Raw genomic sequence first — 26,216 nt, 5'->3', positions numbered from 1 at the left:
TCTCCTGCCAGCCAATCTTGAATGTTTCCCTATTTTTCTTTTCCTTCCCTCCTGAAGTCCCTCTCTGTAATCAGCCATTTGAAACATGAATTAAATGCACATTTCCCTAACCTGTATTGTCAGGTTAGGGAAATGTGCATTCTCATTCTCAATGATCAATATTTTACATGATCAGATCAATCACAGCATATGCATCTGCTCTAGGAGACGTGATAAACCAATTTCCTATTGCTTTTTTAAAATGGATTTACAAGGCAATTTCCTTACTTGGTCATTAGATGAATCAACCTTCCTCTAACCTTATAGATACAAGGTTATTTATTTTAATTTCTTGAGCTTTATTTTGTTGCAGATAGCGGGTATGGCATTTCAAACTGTGTAATTTTAAAATTAATTGTGAATCACCTTACAAACTACCAGTGTTTGAATTCTATTTGAGAACAAATACAGCAATAACCCTTTAGTAAATATGCGTATTTCCCTACTTTGATTAATTGCCTTTAATCACACCACTGGAATTAGTTACTCACAATTCACCACACCATTAAATCTGAAATACATGTCTCCCCTTTCCCCAACCCTTCCCACCTTCTCACCCTACATAACCCTGATCTAAAGGCAACTTGACTGCTTGGAAGATCTCTCTTCTGGTAGGAGTGACACAAAAGCCAAGTCTTCCTCACATGCCAGACGAGCAGAGAGATAAGTGCACCAGGACAGCAGGCTTGGAGGAGATAAGAAATTCCTCTTATGGGCAAACCTGCAGGAGGTTTCAAGGGCCACAGTATTCTGATAACATTCCCTGTACATATGGTGGTCGGTAATCATAGAGACTATGATTATGACCTTGGAGAGAGGATAATTCTCAAGTTATATGTCAGACAAGACCTGGGTTTGAGAAACTGTTAGGGGAAAGCCTGATGATACCTTTGCTCTCTGACTCCAGAATTTACAGGAACGTCTTCAGAGGATTAACGTTTTACTCCTGATTCCCATTCCCTCCACTGTATTTATCCACTTCTAAAATGGAGGAGAAGGGAAGGGAGAAATCAAAAATGACACATACTTGAAATTTAATTTAAAAATGGCTTTGTTCCAGAAAAAGAACAGCCTTTGTTTATTCAGTGTCTTAGTTATCAAAAGCACTTCAGCCCAGATTGAAGGGCAGGTCTGTCTGTCTCTAGATACTTCAGCATGGGAGGACTCTCACTAACACACCACCCCTTGAGCATTTCCTGGAGCATCCCTTCTGCCAAAAGAACTCTGCAGACAAATAAATGGGTTTGAAATTCTCTGACAACCATTTTCCAAATTTAGGTTCATTAATTAACTGGAAATAACTCCCTACTGGGTTCCAAATGCTTTTTGGAGTAAACTTCATTAGGAAACCAACCCCAAGCCTACATGAGTACTCAGGGGAGCTCTCCAAGGGCACTGCCAGAGCTGGTCCAAAGGCTGCACACCTTCCCAGTGGATGGGGAAGCCAGAGATGTCCCCCCTGCTGTTCCTCTCTTCCCCATGTAATGCTGGTGCACACACTGTCCTCGGACAGATGCTCTACAGCTGTAGCAAACACAGTTGGGGAACTTCCCTTCTACAGAACTCCACAGAAATCAATATTCCATTAACACACCATGCTATTCTATGTATAATTTAATGAAAATATGCTTTTGTTTAAAAATACCAAAACTGAGTCTGCCTAGAAAATACAGTTAAGACATGCACAAGACAAAGGAAATTTAATGGTAAGTGAAGATTACATCAACCCTTTTTTCAGAAAAGTTTTCTCTTTTGAGAGGAAAACAGACCACCAAGAAGATGGTGCCCCTTGAAGATGAAATGACTTTCAAAGAGATACATTTGAGTAAAACAAAACACTGAGTTTAACAGTATAGTCTGGAAGAGATCCTGTGGCCTCTGTTATTCAGATGATCCAATGTCACTTCTGCCTTGAGTCAGGCAGCCCACTTGCAATTCAGAAAAGTCTAATCCTCTCAGGCCTGAAATCCATGTAGAAAACTTACTACTGTGCCTTGTGGGTGGCGTTAGTTCCACGCTTCCTGCTGTATTACTCTTCTACACAGAATGCTGCTCAATGCATATACAATTCATGCATAGAAAGATCTTTTCTCTGTGTTGAATTCCCACCTCCCACTGTTTAATAGGAGACATGAACTTACAGCGCTTATTACGAAGTTGACACTACTCAACAGTCTTTACACCTCGTCACAACACCTCTGCATTAATTGTCCTAATCAAGCGATTTTGCCATGAAGAACAATTTGATATACTGTGCAGAGTATCTAATCTGGTCTCTGCACTGACATTTTCCTTCATTCACTATGAGAAAGAAGAACATTTCCCATTACTCAGCATTAACAGACTTAATATAGAGGCTACAGAAAAAAATCTTAAGACTGTCTTACGCCATTTCATATATTTGTTATTATTAAGGAAGCACAGAGCCCCAAACCACCTGATTTTTATTTGCCCTTAGTGCAGAGGGAACTAAAAGGTGATGTAACATTCTTAAAAGAATAACTTAAGGTCACAGCAAGGCTCCTTCTAACTATCAAAATGTATGAATGACCTAACAGAAGTAAGAACCAAGTGTATTACTTTAATGAAATCACTTCCTGAAGGGGACATACACTGCCCTGGGTATTAATGTTGCAGGGTAGCTCACCCAGTCAATAAACTGCAAATCTTTTGAAGCTGAAACTATGCCAGTGAGAGTCAGCAAGCACAAGCATCTTCTCTGTGAGGAGAATGTTTTCTGCTGTTTCCTCCTGCTCATTAATCTTTTAACTTCTACTCCACAAACCCAACAACAAAGAAGGAAATAAGACCACTGCAAAACGCAGGAATTCCACTGATTTTTTGATTTTTCTACACACTTTAATTTCCTAGCAATGACTTTGGTTATAGTTTGCACTGTGTTTTTCATCGATGCCCTTCTCTCTGCCAAACACTGTCACAGTGAACAAACTCTGCAGAAGTATGAGCAGAAGAGACTTTACAGAATATCCTTCCCTGAATTTGTTTATATGCCATATAACTTGGGCTTCCTGACTGGATAGGCACATGGAAACATCAAATTTGGCTATCCTTTACCTGTGACATGATCCTTTGTTAGCAGTGAAAGAGACCAAGAGGTTCCACTGCTTTTCATGATTTCAGTCTTCAGGTGGAAGAATTACTTTAGTGAACTTGTGAATTTTTGTCAAGGAAAAGTAAGTTTTAGTCCAAAGAAAGATATATCTTTGGGTTGAGGGCAATAAAAAGAGTAGAATTCTGCATCAATTATTAACATAATAAATAACTTTTAAAAATAACACAGATGGAGTCCTCCTACGCAGAAGCAGCATGAAAAACAGACTGATCAATTCAGCCTACATTGAATGTTATACTTGTATTACACTTCACTTCCTTGCCTTGCAACCAGACCAACAAGTGAAATGGCATCACAGGGTTACCCTGAGAGGACACGACAAGGGACTGAGCTGTGTGAACTGTTAGCTCATTTGTTGTGATGGACAAATTCACAGATTCAAATCCCTGAGTATCTAAAGTTTTACCATATGCAAAGCTCTGATCCATGCCTAAAATACACTTTTCTCTAACTTTCTAAGAATTTTTTCTGTCATGTTGGAAAAACTCTCATTTCTTCTCCTAGTTGCAGCATTCTTGTTGAAGAAGACAGATGCCCTGTAAGATATGTTGATATATTTGTCTTCAGAGAAATCTTTACGAGAGAGGGAAAGGTTTAGAACAATTTTGCAAGAAGATTGGGATAATTTCACAACTTGGCCTACAATCTTATTATTACAGAAAATGGACAAGACAGCTTATAGTGAGGAACCTCAATATACCATGAAAGAATTCCACATGGGAAGACCCCAGTAAACACTCCTGCAACTGCTCAGAAGACTTTCACATGGTTACAGAGGAAACACTGACCTGCTCCCACAAGTTCTTAAGCATTAAACAGGAGTGGTAGTGTAGCCAGCCACCCTTTTAGCTACATGTCCCCTAAACTAGGAACTTCCTTAGAGGACAGAAGCCCAGGAAGCACAATTAATAAAAGTGATTGAGAGATTGTGCACATCCTAAAGTCATCTCAAAGCCAGACACCATTTAAGAACAGATTTTAAAGACAGGCTAACAAGTTCCTAACTATTTTTGGATCTCCCAGTATCAAAGCTGGAAAGCAGAGCAGTGAATCCATAAAACTATACAACTAAGAAAAAGAAGAAAAAAAAAACACTTTGAGAAAAAAGGTTGAAAGTATTTTCTTGACTTGATTTAGACTCCAAAAGGCAGAAATCAGTTTATGAAATGCAAAGTTGATAAGGAAATGTGGCCCCTGTAATTACATGGCACATTTGCACAGTTACACCCTGTTTTTTGGTGAACCACATTTCTTCTTTTACAAAAAAAAGAAATATTTTTGAAAGCAATTCCCTCCTGAGTCTTCAGAGTTCACGTTGCAGATACTATTAAAAGCTGCAGAAGACATATTCCAGATAAGATCTCAGTTTTGCACGTATTGATTCCTTCTACACCCCTCTCACTTGTTTTGGAATGGGCTGCTGGGAAGAAGTGCTATTAGAAGTAGCTGAAGCAGGCAAAGTCATTATTACTTGTTCTTTTACAGGACCTTCATTGCAGCTAAACTTAATGGAGTGGCAGAGGATTCCTAGAACATTTGGCAGCACTACATATAAAGTCAACCTTGAGCATTTAGTCTCCCAAGAAGTTACAAAACAGCATTAGGAGCCAGTTCTCAGCCAACACTCGCCCCACTTCTGCAATTTCTCTGATTCACAGCTTCAAGAGCCACTGACTTCAAATGGGGCAATGCTGCCTGGGACAAGTTATATTATGCAAAAAATAACAAGTCTTGTTATTACAATGATGGAGAAATCAGATGTCAACTCTCGCAAACTCTAACATTGTTGTCAGTAGATTTTTAAAGACCATAAAGAAGCCCTAAACTGTTTGTGAATTTGCTCTGCAAATCAACTGCACGAAGCAATCTGTTTTGATCCTTCCCAAGAGTCCCATCCTAAATCAAAGTAGTACAACTGAATCTTTAACTAAAGTTTCCTTTCTAGCAAACCTATAGCCCTAGAAGTCTCTTGAGAAATCTGACGTGTGAGTTTGGGTTTGCATGTTTTTCCGTATAAACCTTGATTTATATATTATTAAAAAAACATTCCTAAATATTTGTGTCCTTAAAAGTGTTTATCAACTCCAAGGGAGTGAAAGGTGACGAGTGTTTTACTGAGCTCTCCTCCCCAAAGCTCTTCCTGCCTCCCAGCCAGAATGTTTTCTCTAGAAATAAAGCGAGATGGACTTCTTAGATCGACAAAAGACTGAGCTCAGACATCGAGTTGGAGGGAAACAGAATGACTTGTGAAACCCAGGTTATACAGCCAGATTGCTAGAAATAAAACAGTGAATGAAGGTAGAGAGTTTGGCACCTGAATAAGAAACAGCTCCTGTAAGAGAGGAGAGCTAAATATAGAACTCCTCTGCAACACCAACTGAAGTCACTGGTGCCTTTCAAAGGTATGTGATGAAATCTTTGGGGATGTATTACAGAACTCAGATGGTAAATTGGCCTGAAGCCAAACACCTCTCTTGCTGCATACATCTCAGGATGAGTGGATTCCAATTTTACCCATAAATAAAAGTCTGGCCAAGGACTTAAAAAGAAAAATGTCGGCAAGCATCCATCTCAACATCATTCTGCTAGAAACAAGCTGACTTTAAAAGCTGGCAATAAAACTACTAAAAAAAACCTAACTCCAAACCACACTGCTAAAAAAAAAACCTGGCAGGAGTGTTAGGGTGGTTTTTTTGTTGGTTTTTCTTTTTTTTACAATGTCCTTTTGAGACATTAGTTTATAAAAGGCACCTTTTCAATTCTGTTGAGGCAGTACAAATTCTGCTGTAGGGGAGATTATATCGAGAACAAGTTGTCATAGTGCTACCTTGTGATTTCCCTCAGTCTCTTGGATGAACAATTACACCCATTTTATCATTTGCATGTGCAAATTAAAGAATCTGCCATAAATACAACTGATCAGAAATAAACTGGCAGCATTCTGCAGGTGTCAACATATTCATTAAATATACATAAGGATACGAACAACTACTTGTGTGATTGGAATCCACTCTTTGGGTTATTAAATAATTTCATGCATGTAACAGTATGTACAGAGCTGTGAACATGGAGCTGGAGAAGCAGCTGCGTGCTTTGTAAGCAGCTGGCTGGTCAGTTCATGGGGTCTGATTTTCATAGACAGAACCACCCACAGAGAACAGACTATGTTTCTCTGGCAATGTTGGCATAATAAAGGTGATGCTACTCAAAACAAAGTTGTAGCTAACTAATTGGCTTTTCTTTGGAGATCTCTTGTCCTCTCTAGGCAACTTCTTCCAGTTTCAGGTTTCCATCCAGAAGGGGCTTCCAACTCCTCTCTAATGCAGTAGCCTTCCAATTGTCAGAGCTCAGGGATCCCTCACTATTTCAATTTTGAATCTTATCTACAGTCAACAAGTTCATCCAAAAGCACTCTGCTCACCTGTCCATACCAACACCTTCTTTACCACTCTCCTTGCAGACTTTTCTGCTGCATCATCAGACTCACCTTCTCCCACTTCAACATTTCCTTCATGGTATCACAATGCTTTATTTACACTCAGAACAGGCATCCTGAGCAAAGCACATGCCTGAGTGTACCAAAGAACAAGCACCCAAGAGAAAGCTCCACAAAGAAATTGCCATCCTTTAAAACAACCTACTAGGTTTTGGTTAGAAGGTCATCACTATTAAAGAGGAGTCCACGTTAATTCAGGAACCTTCTGGTGACCTGCTTAGTCTTCCTCAAGGCCTTGAAGGCATCTGGCTCAGCAACCTCACAGGCAAGTGATTTTAAGTAACTTTGTTGTATCTTACTAAGAGGGAAACTATTAAGGGGCAAAGGAATTTTTGAAGCAGAGTATCTGAATTTTAGAGAATATCTAACTTCTGCTAGAGTAGCAATTGCATATCACAAAGAATATGTTCTTCAGCACCAGCAGGAAAGCTTGTTTTGACTCAGAGCTTCCTTCAACTTAGAAATAACTGGCACTGCATTTTTTAATATATCCACAACCATATCACACTGACTGTACATTTCACTGCACATATTACTAAACACATTATGGTGAATTCTTTTCAGTTAAACCAGTAATTTCCTAAACATGCTCCTTTGTTATTAGTACAAAGACCAGCAAAATTTCTCATCACTTCTACATTTATCTAATTTAACATCCAAGAGATTAAAGAAACCACTTACTTGCATTTGGCAGCTCAAGTCCCATTCAAATTTTTGCTTACTACTGGTTTTACAGTGTATTTAATCTAAATTTGTCATAAGAGGGCCAGTCATATGAACTCTCCTGGATTAATGCTGATAGCTCATCATGTCTGAAGCTTAAACATTTTCTACTAACAATATTTGAGAGACACTGGCAATATTTGATGTCAGCTTTGCCACTTGTCTGAAACAAAGAGAATGATTATACTTACCAGAGATAAGAGCACCTAAAAAGCAAAATTGGGTCTTCAACTACTGGTTCAACCTAACTGGAGTTGTAGAGGAAGAGAAAGAGGAGCAGGTACCAATTAAGCAAAGGTGCACAATTGAAATAAATTCTAAATTTTTAACAACTCTTGCAATTAAGTGTTAATTTGGCATCACTTGTTGCAGAAAGTAAAAATCCTAGGACTGTTGTGAGGAAAGGCACATTTAGGGAACAGAATGACAGTCACCAAAAGTGTGATTTATGCTGTTAATGGCTTTTTCAAAAGATGGAAAACTCAGCATTTCATTCACTGCAGTCTCAGATTCTTCTCCTGCTGATGGTCCTCATGGCTGATTCTTTCTCTGCAGCCCCATCCACCTTCACAACATTGATGACAAAGTCACTAAAGCCTCCAAACCAGTGATGTCCATGAGGGCAGGCAGAAGATATGAGTGCAAATACCCCTATTCCTGAAGTCACCAGCCCACAGTTTACTGGCACTGGAGCCCTCCACGCCCTGAGAAGTCTAAAGACAGTTTATGATGCATCTTCAATGGAGGCTTAAAGTACCAGTCAGCTGTACTACATCTGTTCATTTAGGGGTATAGAGATTTTTCAGTCTCTATAGTAAATCTTTCAGTTCCACCCTCTGAGGATGTTAGGCTCTAAGACTAGCTAAGCCTCTAAGCTTCCCAGAAAGGTTGCAAGAAATACAGCTGAGGAATGAAATGCACCTCTTCCACAAGAGTCAAGGACAAAAAAACCTGAGATGGGTGCATTGTAACAAGAAGGAAAACCAAGCATAAGGAGAAAGGTTAAGCTGTTATTTAGAAAATATTGGTTAAGAAACCCATACCTCCATCAAAGCAATTAAGAGAAAGCAGTGTTGGGCCACTCCATTTGTCTTCTGTGTAGGGCTCTGGCAAAACAATATGGTGAGTTGGAAGGGACCCATCAGGATCATGGAGTTCAACTCCTGGCGCTGTGCAGGACACCCCAAGAATCACACCAAGAAACAAGAGGCTGAGACGTGTATGCAACATTGCACTCAGTCACCACTCTACACCTTTGCTCTTCTGACTTCTCTATGCCAAGGGCCAGAAAAAACAAATTAAAATCTGACTTAATGATGCTGGCAAAAATTTGAAGAGTAGCCACTAGGTTTTTATTCTGTTATAAGAGCTAAATTTGACCAGATAGAACTAACACAGCTGCATCAATAACCTTTTTAGAAGGGACGGTTGTGTAATGTGGAAATGTCAAGCGTGAAAGACAGCTGGTAACTAAAGACTTCTTGCGCATTAAGTTGCATATATTCTTCATGTTTTCCTTGCTAAATCAACATGCAAGAATTATTTAGCATGTCTGAAAAACATGGCAGACAACTTCACATCAGAAGTATCCAAGATGCCTGGAAAAGATTTTCTTTTGTTCCCTCATTTTCTTTTGTTCCCTCATTTTCTTTACAGCACGAGTTCAGCATTGTGCCCCTGAAGAGGATGTGCAGCCATGTGCTGGATATACAGCAGGTTAGAACCTTTGCAGGTTTATGCACCTTGAAATCTCTAGGGTTTAACCTAACTCTTTGTTATCTATCTTTTGGAAAAAAAATTAAAATCTGTCTGTCTCACTGTTTTCAAACACATGGTAGAAAGAATCAAACATGCACACTGGGATCAATACCCAGAAAACACCTGTTAATTCTTCCAGAACACCACTGCTTGATAATACACCTTTCTGTCCTGGAGGACAGGGGCTGGCTTAAAAGAAGATGTCCAAATGTTTTGCACTATCCTACAAAATCTGGAGGTTTTTTTAAGCATATAAGCAAAATCAAAGAACTTGTACACAGCAGGAATATTCTGTATATAGATACGAGTGGGCAAAAAACTGAATATGAAACAGTCTGAGCACTGACTTTTCCCCAAACACTCAGATACTACTGAAAAAGCATTCAATAATTTTACGTAAGTGTTCTAAGAAAACTCTGGCCTTTTGCAATCTTTGGTGCCTACTGAGGTCTGGGTAAAGCTTCTTCAGTTTCTTTATTTTCACAGGTCAGGACATTTAAAAGAGAACAAAAAAGAGAGACAAATGTACTATCACCAAAAGTTAACTGCTTATGCAATCATAAAAGAACAGTAGCTCACATTACTGCATAGTCTGCTCACCACATATTTGAAGTAAAATGCACTGCTGTGAAAGTTATTCAGCTTTGTTCAGAAAGCATCTCCAGCCCTGACAGAGCAGGATCCAGAACAAGGAGGAGCACCAGAGAAAAAGACAGCGTTGAGGGAGCACATGGAGACCAGACTGAGTTGGAAGTAAGACTGAATTCCTCTCCCTTTCCAGACAATCTGAGATACAAGGAGTCTGCTGGGTGAACCTTGCTGTTTGTTGTGGCTTTGCTTTTGTGCACTCAGAGGTAGCAGCTGCTGAAGGCCAAGACTGCTGATGGGATGAAGAGCAGAAACCCCTGAGTTAGATACGGGCTGAGCTAACCCTGGCACTGGAAACCACAGGCAATTTTCTATCTAAGCTCATTATCCCTGAGATGATCAACACCCCTGAGTGGTGCTGCACTGGGCTGCCCAGGTGTGGGGCAGGGGATCTCTGCCATGTGCTCCCTGCACCATGGAGACTTGTCTAAGTGCTTTTCTAAGGGATCACCTTGGGAAAGGAAACAACTCTTCAGTGATAGCTAAAAAGTTTAACTCCTCCTTGTTTACAGAGCTGTCCTAACCTAGAACAGCATGAAAGATTTGGCATGATCTCAACCCAAAGGCACTTGGTATTTAAATACTACAGACATTACCACTGATAAAGAATTGTGCAATAATTATGATAGACCATGTAGCTGAATACAGTACAAAGAAAAACCTCCATTATTAATAAAGAACCACATCTTCTTATTTAAAATGAGGACAGACTGAAGAGTGAAGTCTCATGCTTTCTCAGGAGAGTCATGGGATGAAAAAGTAGCAAGACAAAGGCCTTCCTCCATACAAGGAACACTCTTTGAAGCTCTCAAAGCGTCCTTTAAAGACAAGATAAGAAAAGAATATCAGGGTGACTCATTTGGTCTAAATGTCCTACTTCAGCTATGCCAAGTGCCAGATACTGTCTCAATTTATTTTGAGATTAGAGCAAAATAGCAGAAGGCATAGATAAAAGATTTCCCTCGAAGAGTACACAGGTAAGGTAAGGGATAAAATTTCTTTTTAGGTTACCATGACCTGTTCAGTGGTAAGGCAAGCTCCAGTTTGAGATTTAAAAATCATTATCTTGCAATAAAAGTTCTAAAACTGTTCCTAATGCCACTACTTACTTAAATTTCTCTGATGCTACAGAGTGCAAATTTGGCTAACAGTTACATAGCTCACAATTACAGCTGCACCTTTGAATTTTACCACCAGGAAAACAAACCACTTAAGTTCCAATCTGTTGCTTATGGTCAGGTGAGGTGGTAGATAAAAATACTGTGAGGACTCTTTAGTGCCTCCCCTGGTGTCTCTATTACCTACAGACCTGGGACGAGTTATTTGATGACACTGTGAGGACAGACACACAGAAAGGCAGGTCTGCATATATTGGAAAATATGATCTAATTATCAGCTCCTCTAAAGACAGCTGGGTAAGAAGTGACTGCAAGGTAAGCATCTCTCCATCAGTGCCAGGCACCTGCTGAATTCCCCCTCTGTGAGGTGCTGGCCTGGGCAGCAACAGCCTGGAAAGAGCAGTGACACTTAAGTTTTAAATCCTTCTGTCAGAGAGAGGGTGCCTGGCCTAGCTTTATTATTGATATTTTATGATCATGTCCTCCAGCCACATTATTCTAAGATCTTGGTCTGACAGACAGACTAAGGTGTGCACACTATTTCCTGGATGGAGATGGGTGTGCATACACAGTGAGAAGGATCTTCCAGCTGTAAACCTTATTTCAGGTCACATTCAACTGACAGTAAGCACCACAGATGTTTGAAAAGTCCAGGTAGGTAGGTAGGAATAACCTGGCAGGTGTGTTAGTTAAAAAGCATTAGCAAAACAACACAATAGGATGCAGGAAACACGGTTGTGTCTAATACCCTGACCTCTAAGCCTCTCAGGAGGTAAGTAAAACCCTATGGAAAGCTCTTGCACTGTGTCCTGTGAGGTGGCAGGTACATGTAAGTTCAGGAGCAAAAGAGGTTTGCAAGCCTTTGGAAATGTTACATTCAGTGACTTTCCTTCAAAGCCTCAAGTTCCTTCCTCAGTATATACTCTGTAATCACTGAAGTACCCAGTGACAGAAATGTTATAGCAAGAATTGGAGTCTTCCTGCTCACGACTTTAAAAACAGAACCTTAATCTTTAAAACATGTCCGGCCACCTCAAAAAGAGATGGTTTTTATATAGCAGCACATAGCGGGATGTGCAAGCACCAAGCATAGGGACAGGTACCCGGTGAAAAGTAAATAAGGTGCAGAAAGTAAAAGTAGTAGGGGGTAATAGTTTGGGAAAAAGCTGAGATAGGAGCCTAATAACCTGTCACCACTCATGCACTGTCTGCCAACACTGTCTGCTCCTGTCCTCCTGCCCCCAGTCCCTCACCATGTCACGCTCCTGCCACAGCTGGCATTGGGCTCACCCAGGGCTGAGCCTCTCCTTAACTCACATGATGGGAAAAGAGGGTGTTTGGTGGTGGATCTTGCCAAACTACAGGTCAACACACAAGCACGTGGTGGGAGGTGAGAGGAAGGGAGGACTGGAGGCAGTCAGCAGTTCTGCTGGCACAGGCTGCCACTACTGAAGAGAAAGACAAAAAACTCAGGTTGTATCTCTAAGTCCATGGAATAGTATTGAATTCCCACTCTGCTGTATTTCTGCATGGCTAGAAGTGTCAACTCCCAGAACCTTCCAGAGAGAATACAAGTCCCTTATGCTCAGCTCGTTCATAGGGAATTGTTATTGTTACTCTTTCTAATGAGATGTCCAAATAGTTTTGAGAATCAAGTCATTCACTTCCCTCTTTATAATGGAAACATTAAATTTCCCTACTGCTTGGGACTTAAACAGTCCTGCTGCTGACAACTGTGATGACTTGCATGTTCAATCATGAATCATTTTCGTAGTAAGGACCATATTAACTCCTTATTAAGGGAGTAAGGAAAGAAGAAATCAAACTAAACTCTGTGATGGGGTTCTGATCTCATTTGCAGACAAGCAAATATTGAGTAAATCTTGGATTTTGGTGGAATTACTCTGGATTTGCACTGTCTGAGCCTGAACCTGAGCCAGGCCCAGACTGTGTTCAGGTAAGCTCATTAAATACATCCCAACCCCTTTGACTCTGCTGGGAGCGCTCACATGTTTAAAGTTAATCGCGTGCTTAAAGGCTTTAGAGGATCAGGGCAAGAGGGCTCAGCCACTTACAGGACTGAGCTATTCTGCTTTCTGTGCTGAGCATCTGAAGAAAATAAGAGTGTAATTGTCACCACTGCCTCCCAATGCCCTGAAATTGAAGGTTATCAGTTAATCACTCAAGTCAAAGATGGTTTCTCTTAGGGGGAAAAGGCCATTATACTAGTGGTAGCTTCAGACCTTTGACTTTAGGTCTCTGTTGCTCTCTTTAGATCATCCTTCACTACAGACATGGTGCCATATCTGCAGCAACTCCATGTGTATCCAGACAGACAGGATATAGAGCTTTTTTTCATCTAGTATTGGACAAGCCTCAGGCATTGCTCATTGCTGCTTCTTGGACTTGGGAGCAAGGAAAGGTGAAAGCTTCACATTCCCCACAGGAGGACCTGAGAGGTGCAGGAAAAAGCAGAGTCAAGAACAAGGTTTTGCTGAGGCAAAGGGCAATAAGGAAAGCACTGACGCTTGCTATATCATCATTAAGTTGCAGGACCAACATCAGGCATTAGCAGACTGCCTGCCTTCCCTGGGATGAGCTGCTCCAGGCCAGACAGCTTAGTTGCAGCAGGAAAGGGTTAAATACTCCTGCTGGCAAGAGCAAATGGGATACCAAGTCTTCACTTTTCACCTCTGCTGAAATCAGAAGACATGATGAAAAACATGGAAGCTTATGAAATGCTTCTAAAGAGGATCATGTAACCGAGTAGGAGCCCCTACTAGTGCACCAGTGAGTTCCCCTCAAATGGCTGCTGGTCCAGGTTAAATCTGAGGCTGAAGACACCACAGTGCAGATGCTGAACCTCCTCACTGGTGTCTCACTGCCAAATGTGCCCAATCTGAATGTCTCAGACACAACCAGAGCAGGTGGCTGTGCCTCTTTCATGTGGCTCATCTCTATTATTCTGCACTGGAACACAAAGTCATTTTTAGTTCTGAACAATACGTAAAGTTTAAAAACCTCTCACAATTCTCCATGATTTCAAATACAGGTTCTCCTCCTCCTCCTCCTTCTTTCTTTTTTCTCCTCTAAAATGCAGAAGTGCACATGCATTAACATAATTAAGTGAGCGAGCAGGGCTAATAGGACTGATTTGGTCTAGAAGAAAAGGATATAATTAGAGTGCCAAGTAACAGTACTGTCTGTGGTGACATGACTCTCAGAGCACCAAAGGGACATTCAGTAGGACAACATAAAGGCTACAAATTTCTACTGGTGACCAAACTGCCTGTGCACATGGAGTAGGTGGAAGAGGTAGCCCCCCCACATAATGTGCTCAAACATCCTACCTTTTCCTTGCCCCCAGGACTGGCTCTACCACTAATCCCATTGCTAGAGATGAAGATAACAAGCCATTGTCAAGGGCAACCACAAAGCTGCTTGTTTCATATTAGCATCCTTAACATTTTCTATCTAATCAGATTTCCTGTTGGTTGAGGAAAGCTGCCTTTCCTCATTACCAGCTGCTATCCCAGATTTCCCTCTCCCCATCCCCAATACGTGTTTTGCCATGTTTTTCTGCTTTTCTGTGTAAAAAGGTTATGTATGCCTGGAGGGAGACTAAATGTTACCAAAAAAAAAAAAAAAAGAAAAAAAGAAAAAGGCAAAAAAATCCCACATGAAAACAGAACTATGGGCAAGTGGCCAAGACTCTTGATTGTGTGACTGTGACTAACCAATGGGTGTTTTTAAAAAACATTTCTCATTTTATTCCCTCCCCTGGATGTAATAATACAACTCAAATTAGTTTTCCAGGAGCTGACTTCTTTTTATGTAACCATGTTTTATACAGATAGCAGCAGCTTATGTTTAAACTATTTAAGAGAACAAATAGCTGCAAAATGTACTTCAGATGGCCCTTCTCCTGCTAGCAGTGTATTCCTGGCTGGAGGGAAGCTATAAAAACACCCTGTATTTTGCTGCTGCTTGGATGTAATTGTAAACAATGCCCAATGCCCACAGGACTCAGCATCTAGGTAAGGATGTCAGCTCTGCTTGTTTTATTGCATTTGAGAGATCCACGACATTGTAAACTGTAGAATGACTTTGATAAAACAAAGCTGGAATGATGTGGAATAAAGCAGCAGTTCAGCTTTTAACTCAAGTTTCCCACAGCATTAGGAAAGGCAGCATCCCATCTGAACTGCAATCCAGACTGACAGACATCACCCTGCTGGCAAGGGGCTCAAATGGAAATTTCCACATTTTGGGAAGATAATATTGTTGTGATTTCCTGTTGTTCTCCTTCTGTTCACTTCTACCACTTGCTACAGTTACTGGACCAAGGACCTTCTATGTGTCCTCCGGGTTGATATCAAATGTCCTGACCCTGGATCAATTCTCCTAAGGTGTATTTGAGGCATATGGGTGCTGTGAATAATGATGATACTGCAAGCAGGCAGGTAGGTGTCAGGAAAAGAACAAGAAACCAAGGCAGGTTAGTTTAGGAAAATGGATCTAATTTTCTCATTTCCAATTTTGCTTTTAGAAATCAACCTAAGCTATGAAAAATGAAACAGGCTGAAGATATGAGAAGGGATGGGCCACTAAGCTCAGTCACCACTGTCAGGTGGCATTTAAGTCTTTCAGCAAATATCAGAACATTCCCCAAAGACCCCTACAAAAAGCCTGGAAAATCTTTTACCTGGTATCATCTTAACATGCCTAGGGGGTTCACATCCTGAAGTGATAAATGTGGCTCTCCAAGCATTAACCCTGTATTAAAGAGGTTAAAAGATGCAGAGGAGAAATCCATCATCTAAACAAAAGAGTTAGGCAAGGAGTTGCAAAGTTCAAAACATGCAGGCTTAACTACATGTTCCCATGTCATTACTCTGCAGATAAAAAGGTACTTTTTTATACTCTCTGCAGAGTCTTTCAAGTCTGCAATTTTCCATAAAACTTCCATTGTGACATTTTACTTGGAGAACTTTCCTAATAGCTTCTTAGTTGTCATACTTTCCAAAACCTTGAAAAATGTGTAAATTACGCCACAGTAACAAGTTTAAACATTTCAGTCATCCTACCAGCACAATTGAGCCTGCTAACTGCTGAGTTCACACTGGAAGGTATTCTGCTAGGATTTGTTTCAGCCACTCCAGTAATTTCAACGGACTGTTGCAGTGTTTGCATGGAAAGCACACTTCAGACAATTTCACTCTCAAAATTTTTCAGGCTTCAAGCCAACAAACCACTGAGCATGACATACATCAGTCCTTTGGTGGGTCTAACACCACTGCCAGGCAATTCACAGGTGTTGAAGAAAAGGACTAATACAGCCCAGGCAATTTGAGCTACAAGAGAGGATAAAAGGATTCCTAAACATATATTTTTCTTCTCATGCTAGGAGCAATATCTTTCACAGAAACACATATAGAAATCATACAACAACAAAAATTTATACCCCTCTGAATTCCCATCAACTCAGATAGTTGCAGGACAAGCAAATACAGCCACGTCTTCTTGTGTGCAATGCAAAATTCCTAGAGGAGAGGAGGAGGGACAAAAGAGGGAAGAGAAATTCATCCTTGTACACTACAATAAAAGATGACAGGCTTCCCTCTTAGAACTAAACATTTTCACTGAGAACAAATAACAATACCATATGCCATGCAGGAAGGAGTAACACAGCTGTCGTTGGAGACAGACAGCGTGTAGATTTATGGAGAATCTAAGAAGAGCAACTGTTGGCTTCCAGGTGGCAATACAGCGGAACTGGTGCTCCCCAGGTCTTCACTCAGAGCCTGCACCGTGTAAGATTTTCCTGGCAGATCCTGAATTCCTCAACATTGAGCCAAACCATGCCTCCAGGAGACTCATGCTCTGGAGAGAAAAAAGGCCCAGCATACCTCTGCTTTCCTTGTTCCTCTTGAACAGGCCATTAGTGCGTAAATTGTTGATTTATTCACTGAAAATGAGCAGGCTCAGCTAAGAGCTAGTCCTCAGCAGGAATCCAGCTCCCAGGATAAGTTCCACTGAAATAACCATCAGCTTCTGCTGGAGTGACACATTAGCACATGGCAAAAAATGAAATACAGCGTGTGAGTCAAAGATGCCAAGTTTAGGGCCCTTCTTTTTACGGATCCCATGGAATCATTGATTTCACCAAATATCAGTTGCTCAGCACCTATAGTAGCTCAGTTGTCATCATCTTCCTAGAGGAGCTTGACATGAACAGTTCTGGGCTCATAATTTACTCATGAACAACACAAACCCTGACAGATGATAGGAAATTCATGACATCTGCTAATTCAGAAGCGTCCTATAGGATTCACCTTTCCTTCATGTTTATTGAGTTACAAAATCACAACCCCTATCAAATCATCCCTAGAACTGAGACAACAATGAGACGTTTTCAAACCCCAATTTTAATATTCAGTTATATCACCACTGAAACAAAAAACCTCTTCCCACACCTTACACCAGTGTGCGTGTCAGACTTAGCATTTCTGGTGAGATGAAAAAGAAATACTATTCTAATAAAATAATTTTATTGTAAAAGACTCAAATCTCCCAGACGTGGTGCAAAGAACATTCATGAAAAATCTGCAGTACGTAACAAGAGAAAGCAATTGACTGAACATTTAGAGATAACAGTGACAGCTCAATGACTGATGCCCATCATTACAGAGAGAATAATACAAGTGATTTGTCATAAGAACTCCAACCTTTTCACTCTGCCATTCCTGTAGACTTGACTATGGCAGAATCCAGCCCTGAATATTTAATCTTAAAACACATCTACCAGCAGTAGCATTATTTGTCTTGGCAGGTACTGGAGCTTATGCAAAAAGTAGAAGGCTTATCACTTGGAATATGAGGCAGTAATGCAAAACACATATGGAACAATAAGAGAAAATATTAAAATAATATAATTTAATATAGTTTAATCTTATGTACGCTAGATGAACGAGAGATAGATACCTCATTAGCAATTTCATATTAGTAAACACAGCATGAGAAGAGACCATACCTTTGCTTTATCTGAAAAGGAAAACATTCTACTTATTTTTTTTCTGCTCTGCATGCATTTCATTTCCCAAAATGCAACCAGGCGTGCATTACATACAAACTTCATCCTGCTTCACCCGTGTACAGCTGCCATGAGCATTCTCTAGCGCTATGCAGAAGCCTTATGGAGTGAAAGGTGTTGGGGACAAGCCGAATCTTAGTCTAAGTGCCATATTTTCAGCAGAGTGCAGCTTCAGAAATGTTACTGGAAAGAACCAACTAGGAATTGATGCCGTTTTAAGTAGCAAGCAGCTTTTGGCAGCCAAAAGAAAGGGCAGTGTGTAATGATGAGAGAGCTGAAACAAACAAACTTTATTTAAGAAAAAGCAGCGTCATTTCTCTTCTAGAACGATCCCGTACGTGGTTTATACTACAGTGTCCCGTGATAGCTGACTCAGACACTAACAGGCAAGCAAAGGGGACATGGAGTGCATCACACTTCCTGCGTCAGCGGCACCGCACTGACACAGGCTGGAAAACACACAGCACGCTCTCGGGACATACATGGAAAAAAAATAAAATAGAAACAAACAGAACATGGATCCATAGTGCCACAAACCTTCCGGCTCTGTGTTCTCTTTGAGGTGCACTTGCTTCAGTGGGCAGCAGAAGATTTCGTGACACTTAGCACGAAAAGGGGACTCTTTTTTCTTTAATTCCGCAGATTGGATCGAATCTTGCCGTAACATAATGTACTCCTGTGTGCCAGGGGGAGCGTCATCCATAACTGTGGTCACCACATAACAAAATGAACTCAAGTTAGAGCTTGAGGAAAGCAATCTAGGGAATCAAATCAACTACATAATGTCAGGGTGGGGGAAAGAAAGGAGGGAAAGAAAGGTTTATAGGAAGGAAAACAAACCTTAAAGTATCTTGGTCATGGTGGTAGAAGGGCGGGAAGGAACATTTAATTTTATAAACGACACTTCTCATAAACATCAACACTTTATACTGTTTCATGCAGCTTTAATAAATAGAATAACACCCTGCTTCAAAAAGCAACAAAGTTCCCCCTATGTCTTTGCTTTATTCTCCTTTAGCACCTATATCTATTCTGCATGCAGATTAAGAAAACAAACAAACCAAGCATGCTTTTACAGCCTAGCCATAGGCAATGTCTACATTAACATCAGTGAGTAATCGTTCCACATCTGCAGGTAATGCAGCATCAGTGTATCTATTCCCCAAAGTACAAGAAACATGCCTTTATCAGGACACATAATTACACACAGTTCCTTAGAGCAAGGATGATAATCCAATGACATTTGACTTGATCGTCATTTTCAACGGATAGAAGAATAAATGTACAAAGAAAAAGCACACTATTCCTTTTGATGGTTTTCTTGTAAAACAGCAAGTAATTTTTAAAGTTGATCTTATAAATCAATAGTGCCATTAATAACATAAATGATATGCAGTCTAAAATGTTTTCTGAATGGGGTCAGACTATTAAATGGCAAAAAGATAAAATATATAGCGTACAGAAAGCTCCAGCGACCTCAAAGTGTTACATTACCAGAAAGAATTGAAACACTTTTCCACTATCTAAAAAATGAAGCCTTAATAACAGAGATAGTGAGATTCCTCAGCTCACAGCTTTAAGGCACAGATCATCTCACAAGAACAAAAATTAAACGCTTTTTCAAAAGACAGTCCCTAACCACCACTAGTTATTTATAGCATGATGCAGAGATATAAAACCACAGCCAAAACCAAGACCTGTGGCAAAAAAAAATAAAAAGCCAAGAATTAGGAAAATTAAAATCCAATAATAAGGAAAGTAACTATCAATAGGTTCACAGATGCACTAGCATGCATTAGGTAAGCTTATTTGGTTCTCAAAGTGTTGGCCATTAATTCTAACAATCTAACTGCTTCCTAAATATCTGCCAAGGTATAACCATTTTAAAAACCTGCCACATTTAAACACGGATCCCCTCAAACAAATACTTGCCTCTTGCATTTTCATGCACTTGACTTTTTCTCTAGTAAGAGTCATATCTAGATGAAAAACTCGACAGTCTTCCTATTCAGAGTGTGCAGTCACCTTCTTTCAAGACCTCATTAATCCACTGGAGCAACTTTGTGCCTTGGCTGTTGTTGCTTCATTAGACTGCATGCAGCACCAGTAATAAACACTAATAATCTGTACAAGATGTCATTAAAAGGGATGCATGGGCTAATAGGAAAGCACAACTGGTTCAAAAAAGAGCAGCAGGCCAATGGAGTACAAGGTCTGTGTTGCCATATAATTACATCCTTAACAATACCAGTTTTACTTTGGCTTATGGGAGGGGTATGGATGTGCTCATGAAACGTATTGACAGCCTTGAGACTGAGGGGCAGCAGCTGTGAGTAATTACTAAGAGTCAACATCCAAGACCAACAAGCCCTGATGGGTCACTCCTCCAAAAAGCTACCAGGAGAGAAGGTGACCACCCAAAAGGTATGGTACAGGGACATGCCAAACAAGAGCTGTTTGGCACTGAGCTGTGATTTATTTGCTTCTTTAAGCTCAGAGCATGCAGCATCTGCAAACCAACTCCACAGACTGATTCCATTCATCAAGTATTTGACAAATAACTGCTTGACATCACTAGGGAGGCCCACCCCTATCTCAGGCAAGTTCACTAAGACAGGTGGAATCGGCACATCTGGTCCTTTACCAGTCACCTACATGCTCATATCACCACGTGCACACAGATTTATTTAAATGTAAATATACCACAACGAGATCCACACCTTCTATCAGTGAAGAACACGGTGAAATCAACGAAGGCACATTGTGTTACTAGACCCAAGGACAGCAGGTGTTAAACGAGTCTTGGTTTTGAGGGCCACCGTACACTGACATCTGGAGCAAACCCCAGGAACCACAGCAATAATGCAGCCTTAATGCTGGAATGATGTATGGATAACTTAATTGATGTCAGTGTTCTGAAGGAACAGCTAAAACCTTTTCTTAACATGATGAATGGCCTCAAGTCAGGCTGAGAATTTATTACAAAACGAGGAACACCCCCTGACCCCAGTTTGTCCTTTTCCCTGCTATGATGACAGCCAGACACTCTTGTGGAGCCACTGAAATCACAGCTGCAGGACCTCAATTACAGGCCCCAAGAACCAATCCACAGGCAAATTTCAACTACATGGAATCTAATGTAAAAAAACTTTAAAATCTTGAGGATGTCCATTTCTGCTGACTAAAAATAATCAGTGCACAACCACGAAAGAATCATTATTAAATAACTGTGAACAAGCATTTTAGAAAAGGGAGAAATATCCTCAGGAATCTGCTATGATTTTGCTAATGGGATAAAACCCACATTTATGAAAGAATCATATATACATCACAGTAGGAGAGAAACCATAAATTTTAGGGAATTAACGGAAATCCAAAGCAGTATTTACGTGCTGTGCTATGTGGAGCAGAGGACATTGTTTGTACTCAACTGTTCCCTCCACCGCAGACTCTAATTGCTGGACCTATGATATGCTTACACTGCTCTGTGTAATGCACAAATACACGAGTCAGCTTCAAATCAGCTAATTTGGGTAGTAATCAAAAGCCAGCATCAAGCTCAAAATGGGAGTGGAAGACCCATGAGAAGCCTGGCAGCTGCTCAACTTCACTCCATCATGTGAATGCTGTCCTCGAGAGCAGTTAGGTGAAACCTTTACTGAGGCACATCTACACGTCCTTGCCCATCTTCCTGAAAGGCAGATGTGTAACCATTGTGCCAGCCTCCAGTCTTCAACTACGTCTCGGTGTATTTCAGCAGCTAATTATTTTTTTTTTTTTCATCCTAATGTACTCCCAGTCCTCATGGGTAGAACACCTCAGTGCTCTACATTCCCATCTTCCCATGAATAAAACAGGTACAAGACTGTCATGGACACAAGTCATCAACGTACAGCTAAAGAACTTGTATATTCTCAGATGGAAGATCATAAATAAATACTTCACAGCTTAAAAAAAAAAAATCTTTTTCTTCCCCCCCCTCACAATTTCATGGAGACCAAACCCACAACAAGTGCATATACACAAGAGGAATTTGTTTAGCAGTAAGTATAAAATAGCTACAGTACCTGTTACATTTGCTACATCAAAACATTCTCTTTGCTAAATATCATCCTGTAGCATATTCTTTCCTTTAAATAAAATAATAATAATTACATTAAGAAAAACTTGCTGTCAACAAGACAGTGGGAAAAAAAATTCCTTCTTCCTATGAGCTTTATTGAGAGAAAGTGATCTTTAGGATGACTGTCAGCACCAGGATGTTTTTTGAGATAAATTCAAACATGTCTACTTTATATAAACACACCAGCTAAACAATCCGCTGGTTTGTGTCTTTCTTTTATGTCCAACTGCATTTCAGTCCCATCTAGAATTGCCAGAAACCATAACATCAACCTTGTCCATAGGCCTTGGCTCAGGTTCCAACTGAATAATCTTCAATGTAATTCAAAGTTTAATAAAGCTGGAGAGAAACATCTTTCCCCCTCAGTTTTACATGGACAGGCTTCAGCTCTTTTAACTAAAGGCTGTAGGAACCACAGAGTAAATAAAATCCAGGCAACACAAATCCTCATGTTTCTGTTAACTGTTGTTCTTGTATGTAGAACACTATTTAACACAAAAAATATACTTCCATAAATCCATTTCCTCCTTGAATGAACACTGCAGGTCATTACCTGAAAGGTGAATTTCCTTCCTCCTTCGGTTCCCTAACTTTTATAGTCTGGTTAGTTTTACATGCTGTGAGCCCCAGGATACTTATGCTTGCAATAAATCAGTTTTCCTGGAATTTTGGAAGGACTGAAGTCGTGGCTCTACACTAGAGCTTCAAGTCACAGAGAGCACTAGAGTCCCTCTTAAATCCCGCATCCATGAAGAAAATCCCTTTCCTCTGGCACAAAGGAGCAAGTTGCAAAAAAAAAAAAAAAAAAACAACATTCCCCAAAATTACTCTTTTTGGAAAAATTGGAGCAGCAGCACAAGCCTCCCCACTGCTGCCTGTGTGGCTGTGCTAGGACACAGAACAGCAATGCTCACTGAGCACCTCCTTCATTCCCTGCCTCCTCCATACACAGAAAGGAAAGAAAGGTCATAAGTCAGGTTACCCAGGCCCCTGAGGCTGTTAAGAGTTATGTAGTAAATATTTTTTTTCCTTTTAGGGGAAAATATTGGGCTATCAAGTTGCTTTCATCTCCTTACAGGAACAAAACTAAAAAACCTCTCCAAAATAACTTGCTTCAAGAGACTGCCCAGGACAGGGAAGGGTGGGAAAGTGAGGTATTTTTCTGTAATAACATTTTCCCAGTTGAGACCCTTGATGAAAAGCTCTCCAGAATACATGCAATAACAATTCCCTTTGCTTCTTTTCATCACTGCTTTTTTTCCCCCCTAATTTATCCCAGTTCAGATGTGATTTCTTTGTTAGCCACCTGAACAACATAATAAACTCAGGGCACAAAAATACATACAAGTTAATTAAAAAAAATTAATTCCATTCTGGGATTGTAATACACTCAAAACCTCTTAATGACTACACAGTCTATCTGTACCATTAGCTATCCAGCTTTGCCAAAACCTTGATGAAGTATTCTTACCAAACAGCCCTGGCACTTCTACATCACTCAGAACTCTTATTTTCAGCTTGCAGCTGTGTGCTCACAACTTAGAAGTCTGGTTGACTCTGACTTGCAGTTTTCACAATGAAGACAGATATCACATGAAGTACAAGCAGCCAAGTCTCTAATTTTTATTCAGAGCAAGCCATTTCTGGAACCCCTCCTTTTGCACCACTTTTTTTTCCCCAGTATAACACCAAAATCAGGCACCACACCAGAAACTCACCAGCTCACTCCAAACTAAAAAAAAAAAAACACAAACAGCAAAAATACCTTGTGAAAGACACAACTGTCTTTAGATGATATTTCAAAATTAAAACTTGGCTCAAAATGAACTCTCACTACCCCTGGAGGCTTCTGCTTGATGGGGTCCGTGACAGAGGACAGCGACAGCCCAGCTCCTTTACTCCTCTCACATGGAAGCACTGCCTGGTCTTTTGTTCTCAAACCTATACTATAAATTTCCTCTATGGCAACTATTTCTCTGTGCTTATTTTTCAACTGATATTAAAAGGACAGTTTTACTGCATAAAAAAATAGAGCATAAATTTTGAGATTGGTAGTAGCTGTCTCTAAGAGCTCAGATACTCAGGGAAGCAAAGTCCTTGCTCAACGGAGGGCTTTTACTACTTGAACTAATGATTTTTCAAACTGCTGATCTAAATTAGATTGCAGTTGGTTATTAGAAGTTGAGGCTTTTGGGACTGAACAGTATGTGGTCCGAGAGCTCTCTTTTATGCCTGGTGGGAAAGGGAGGGTAACTTCCTATTTATGGCATAAATGTCACAGGAATATTTAAAATTCACCACTGATGTCCAAATAATACTCCTTATGGTAAAACCAACATCACAACTCCTGCTGGGATTTTTGTGTAAGGCAAAGATTCCCAAACACCTATATAGGCAGCTGCAGCCTGGAGCTCAGCAGTTACCCAGCCCCTGGGAAAGATTCTCCATCCCACATCAAATACAGGGTTTGTTGGTTGTTACCCCAGCAGCAGTCACAGCCAGCCATGCTACAGCTTGAGCCTTGTCCAAACATCCCCAAACTGCTACCAAGGCTGCAGCACAAGCACCCCCAAAGATTTCTGTCGAATCCTAAACCTACTTGGGGGCCTCATTCCTAGATGGAAATGAAGCGGTGAACAGAAATCCCCTCTTCAAAAGTCTGTGGGAGCAGATGGAATGCTGCAGTCCTACTCCCTTTACTTGGCCAAGCACAAGTAAAGCAGCACGTTCAATGTGGGCCATCAAGTGCAACACCTTCACTGTCAATAAAGCAGGAACAAACTTCACTGAAATCTCTTGCAGTTCATACACAGGTGCATTTCTCCTCTCCAAGACAGCACTCCTCCTTGCTTTAGATGGATTGATTGCTCATAATTATTTCACAGTCCCTTCCAATACAGTCAATGAAATCCTTATTAGAGAACCAGGAATAAAGTGAGCCAAAATGATATGGTTAACACCTACTTTAGGTAAAACATTTCATGCTGAATTAATTCTTCAGGTTTGCACAGCCCCACCTTCACTCTCACATCAGTGAAATTCCCCCATGGTTTTAGATAGTGATTTATTTTCTGATTTGAAACTACTTTCCATCGTGAAATATTTTCATTTTTTTAAACAAGCAACTGTTGTCTTATGATCAAAATTGAAAGTTGACAACTCTTTCAAACATGTTTCTTTCAATATATGTAGGAATTTTGAAACTTTTTGATCTGCTGAAAAATTCTGAAATATGCTCTCTTTGGGTCAACCACACAGAATATTTTTTTCAGATCTTCCAAAAATATTTGCACAGAACACTCCCCCTTGACCTAAAAGAGTAATTGGATTAACTGCTAGCAGTAATAGGCTGTTATCCTCTAAAAAGGCTAGCCAAGATAAGGCTGCATTTAGATCTTTGTGCATAATAAAGACAATGACATCCAACATAAAAAATTTGTTATAAATGCTGCCAAGAATGCATCTCCTCTTTCCCCTGTGGAAATGGCACTAACATTTCTGCACAGAGCCTTCCTTCCTAGCTATTCCAGGCACCCTTCTACTGCCAAACAGCCTTTGATTCACTCTAATCTGGCCATTTTTCAGTGATGCAGCTGCCTGTAACTGTGACCTTACTGTGCCCACACGTAATGAAGGGAACAGAAGGCCCAGTGTGAAAACCAGACCCACTTCTTAGGAGATCTGCTGCCTTCCTGGGCTCTGAGTTACAGATCTGAAGAGAAAGCTTCCTACCCTGCTATAGCCCTCAGATTGATTGATATTTATTGATTACTTACTGATATTTTTTTTTAGGTAGGCAGCAACGAAGTTGCAACAAGAAATCCAAGGGCAATCAAGAGAGACTTCAGGGCTGTGGGATGACTGGTTAACGGATCAGGAGCACAAGTAGCGTTCTCCACTATCCCTCCAGTTGCAGGGAATAATGAGGGTAGAAACAGGAAAAGCCAGCATATCAATACTTTGCTCCAAGCCTGGTGTCAGCAGCAGAATGTTGTGGCAGTGGAGGTTTAGGTTAGACCAAAAGGGTTTCTTCACCAAAAGGGTTGTCAGGCATTGGAATCAGCTGCCCAGTGAGGAGGTTCAAT

General features: G+C 40.5%; 1 protein-coding gene across 9 annotated transcripts in view; it reads right to left on the bottom strand.

Moving 5' to 3' along the window:
- FGF13 (fibroblast growth factor 13) overlaps nucleotides 1-26,216 on the bottom strand; it is a 314,484-nt gene that overhangs the window by 95,721 nt on the left and 192,547 nt on the right. For 6 of the 9 annotated variants that reach the window (XM_027645502.1, XM_027645504.1, XM_027645499.1 and 3 more), the window contains exon 2: nucleotides 18,546-18,713. The exons of 2 other annotated variants lie outside the window; for them this stretch is intronic. In XM_027645502.1, the coding sequence (XP_027501303.1) occupies nucleotides 18,546-18,711 (166 nt within the window). In that variant the 5' untranslated portion in view covers nucleotides 18,712-18,713. Of the gene's footprint in view, nucleotides 1-18,545; nucleotides 18,714-18,848; nucleotides 18,869-26,216 lie in introns of those variants that run through there. One more of the 9 variants, XM_027645505.1, reaches the window with a different exon arrangement.

This window comes from Corapipo altera, unplaced genomic scaffold, assembly GCF_003945725.1.
Source record: "Corapipo altera isolate COAL_440 unplaced genomic scaffold, ASM394572v1 65, whole genome shotgun sequence".
In the NCBI taxonomy this organism is placed as follows: Eukaryota; Metazoa; Chordata; class Aves; order Passeriformes; family Pipridae; genus Corapipo; species Corapipo altera.
This window is presented reverse-complemented; position numbering and strand designations above follow the sequence as displayed.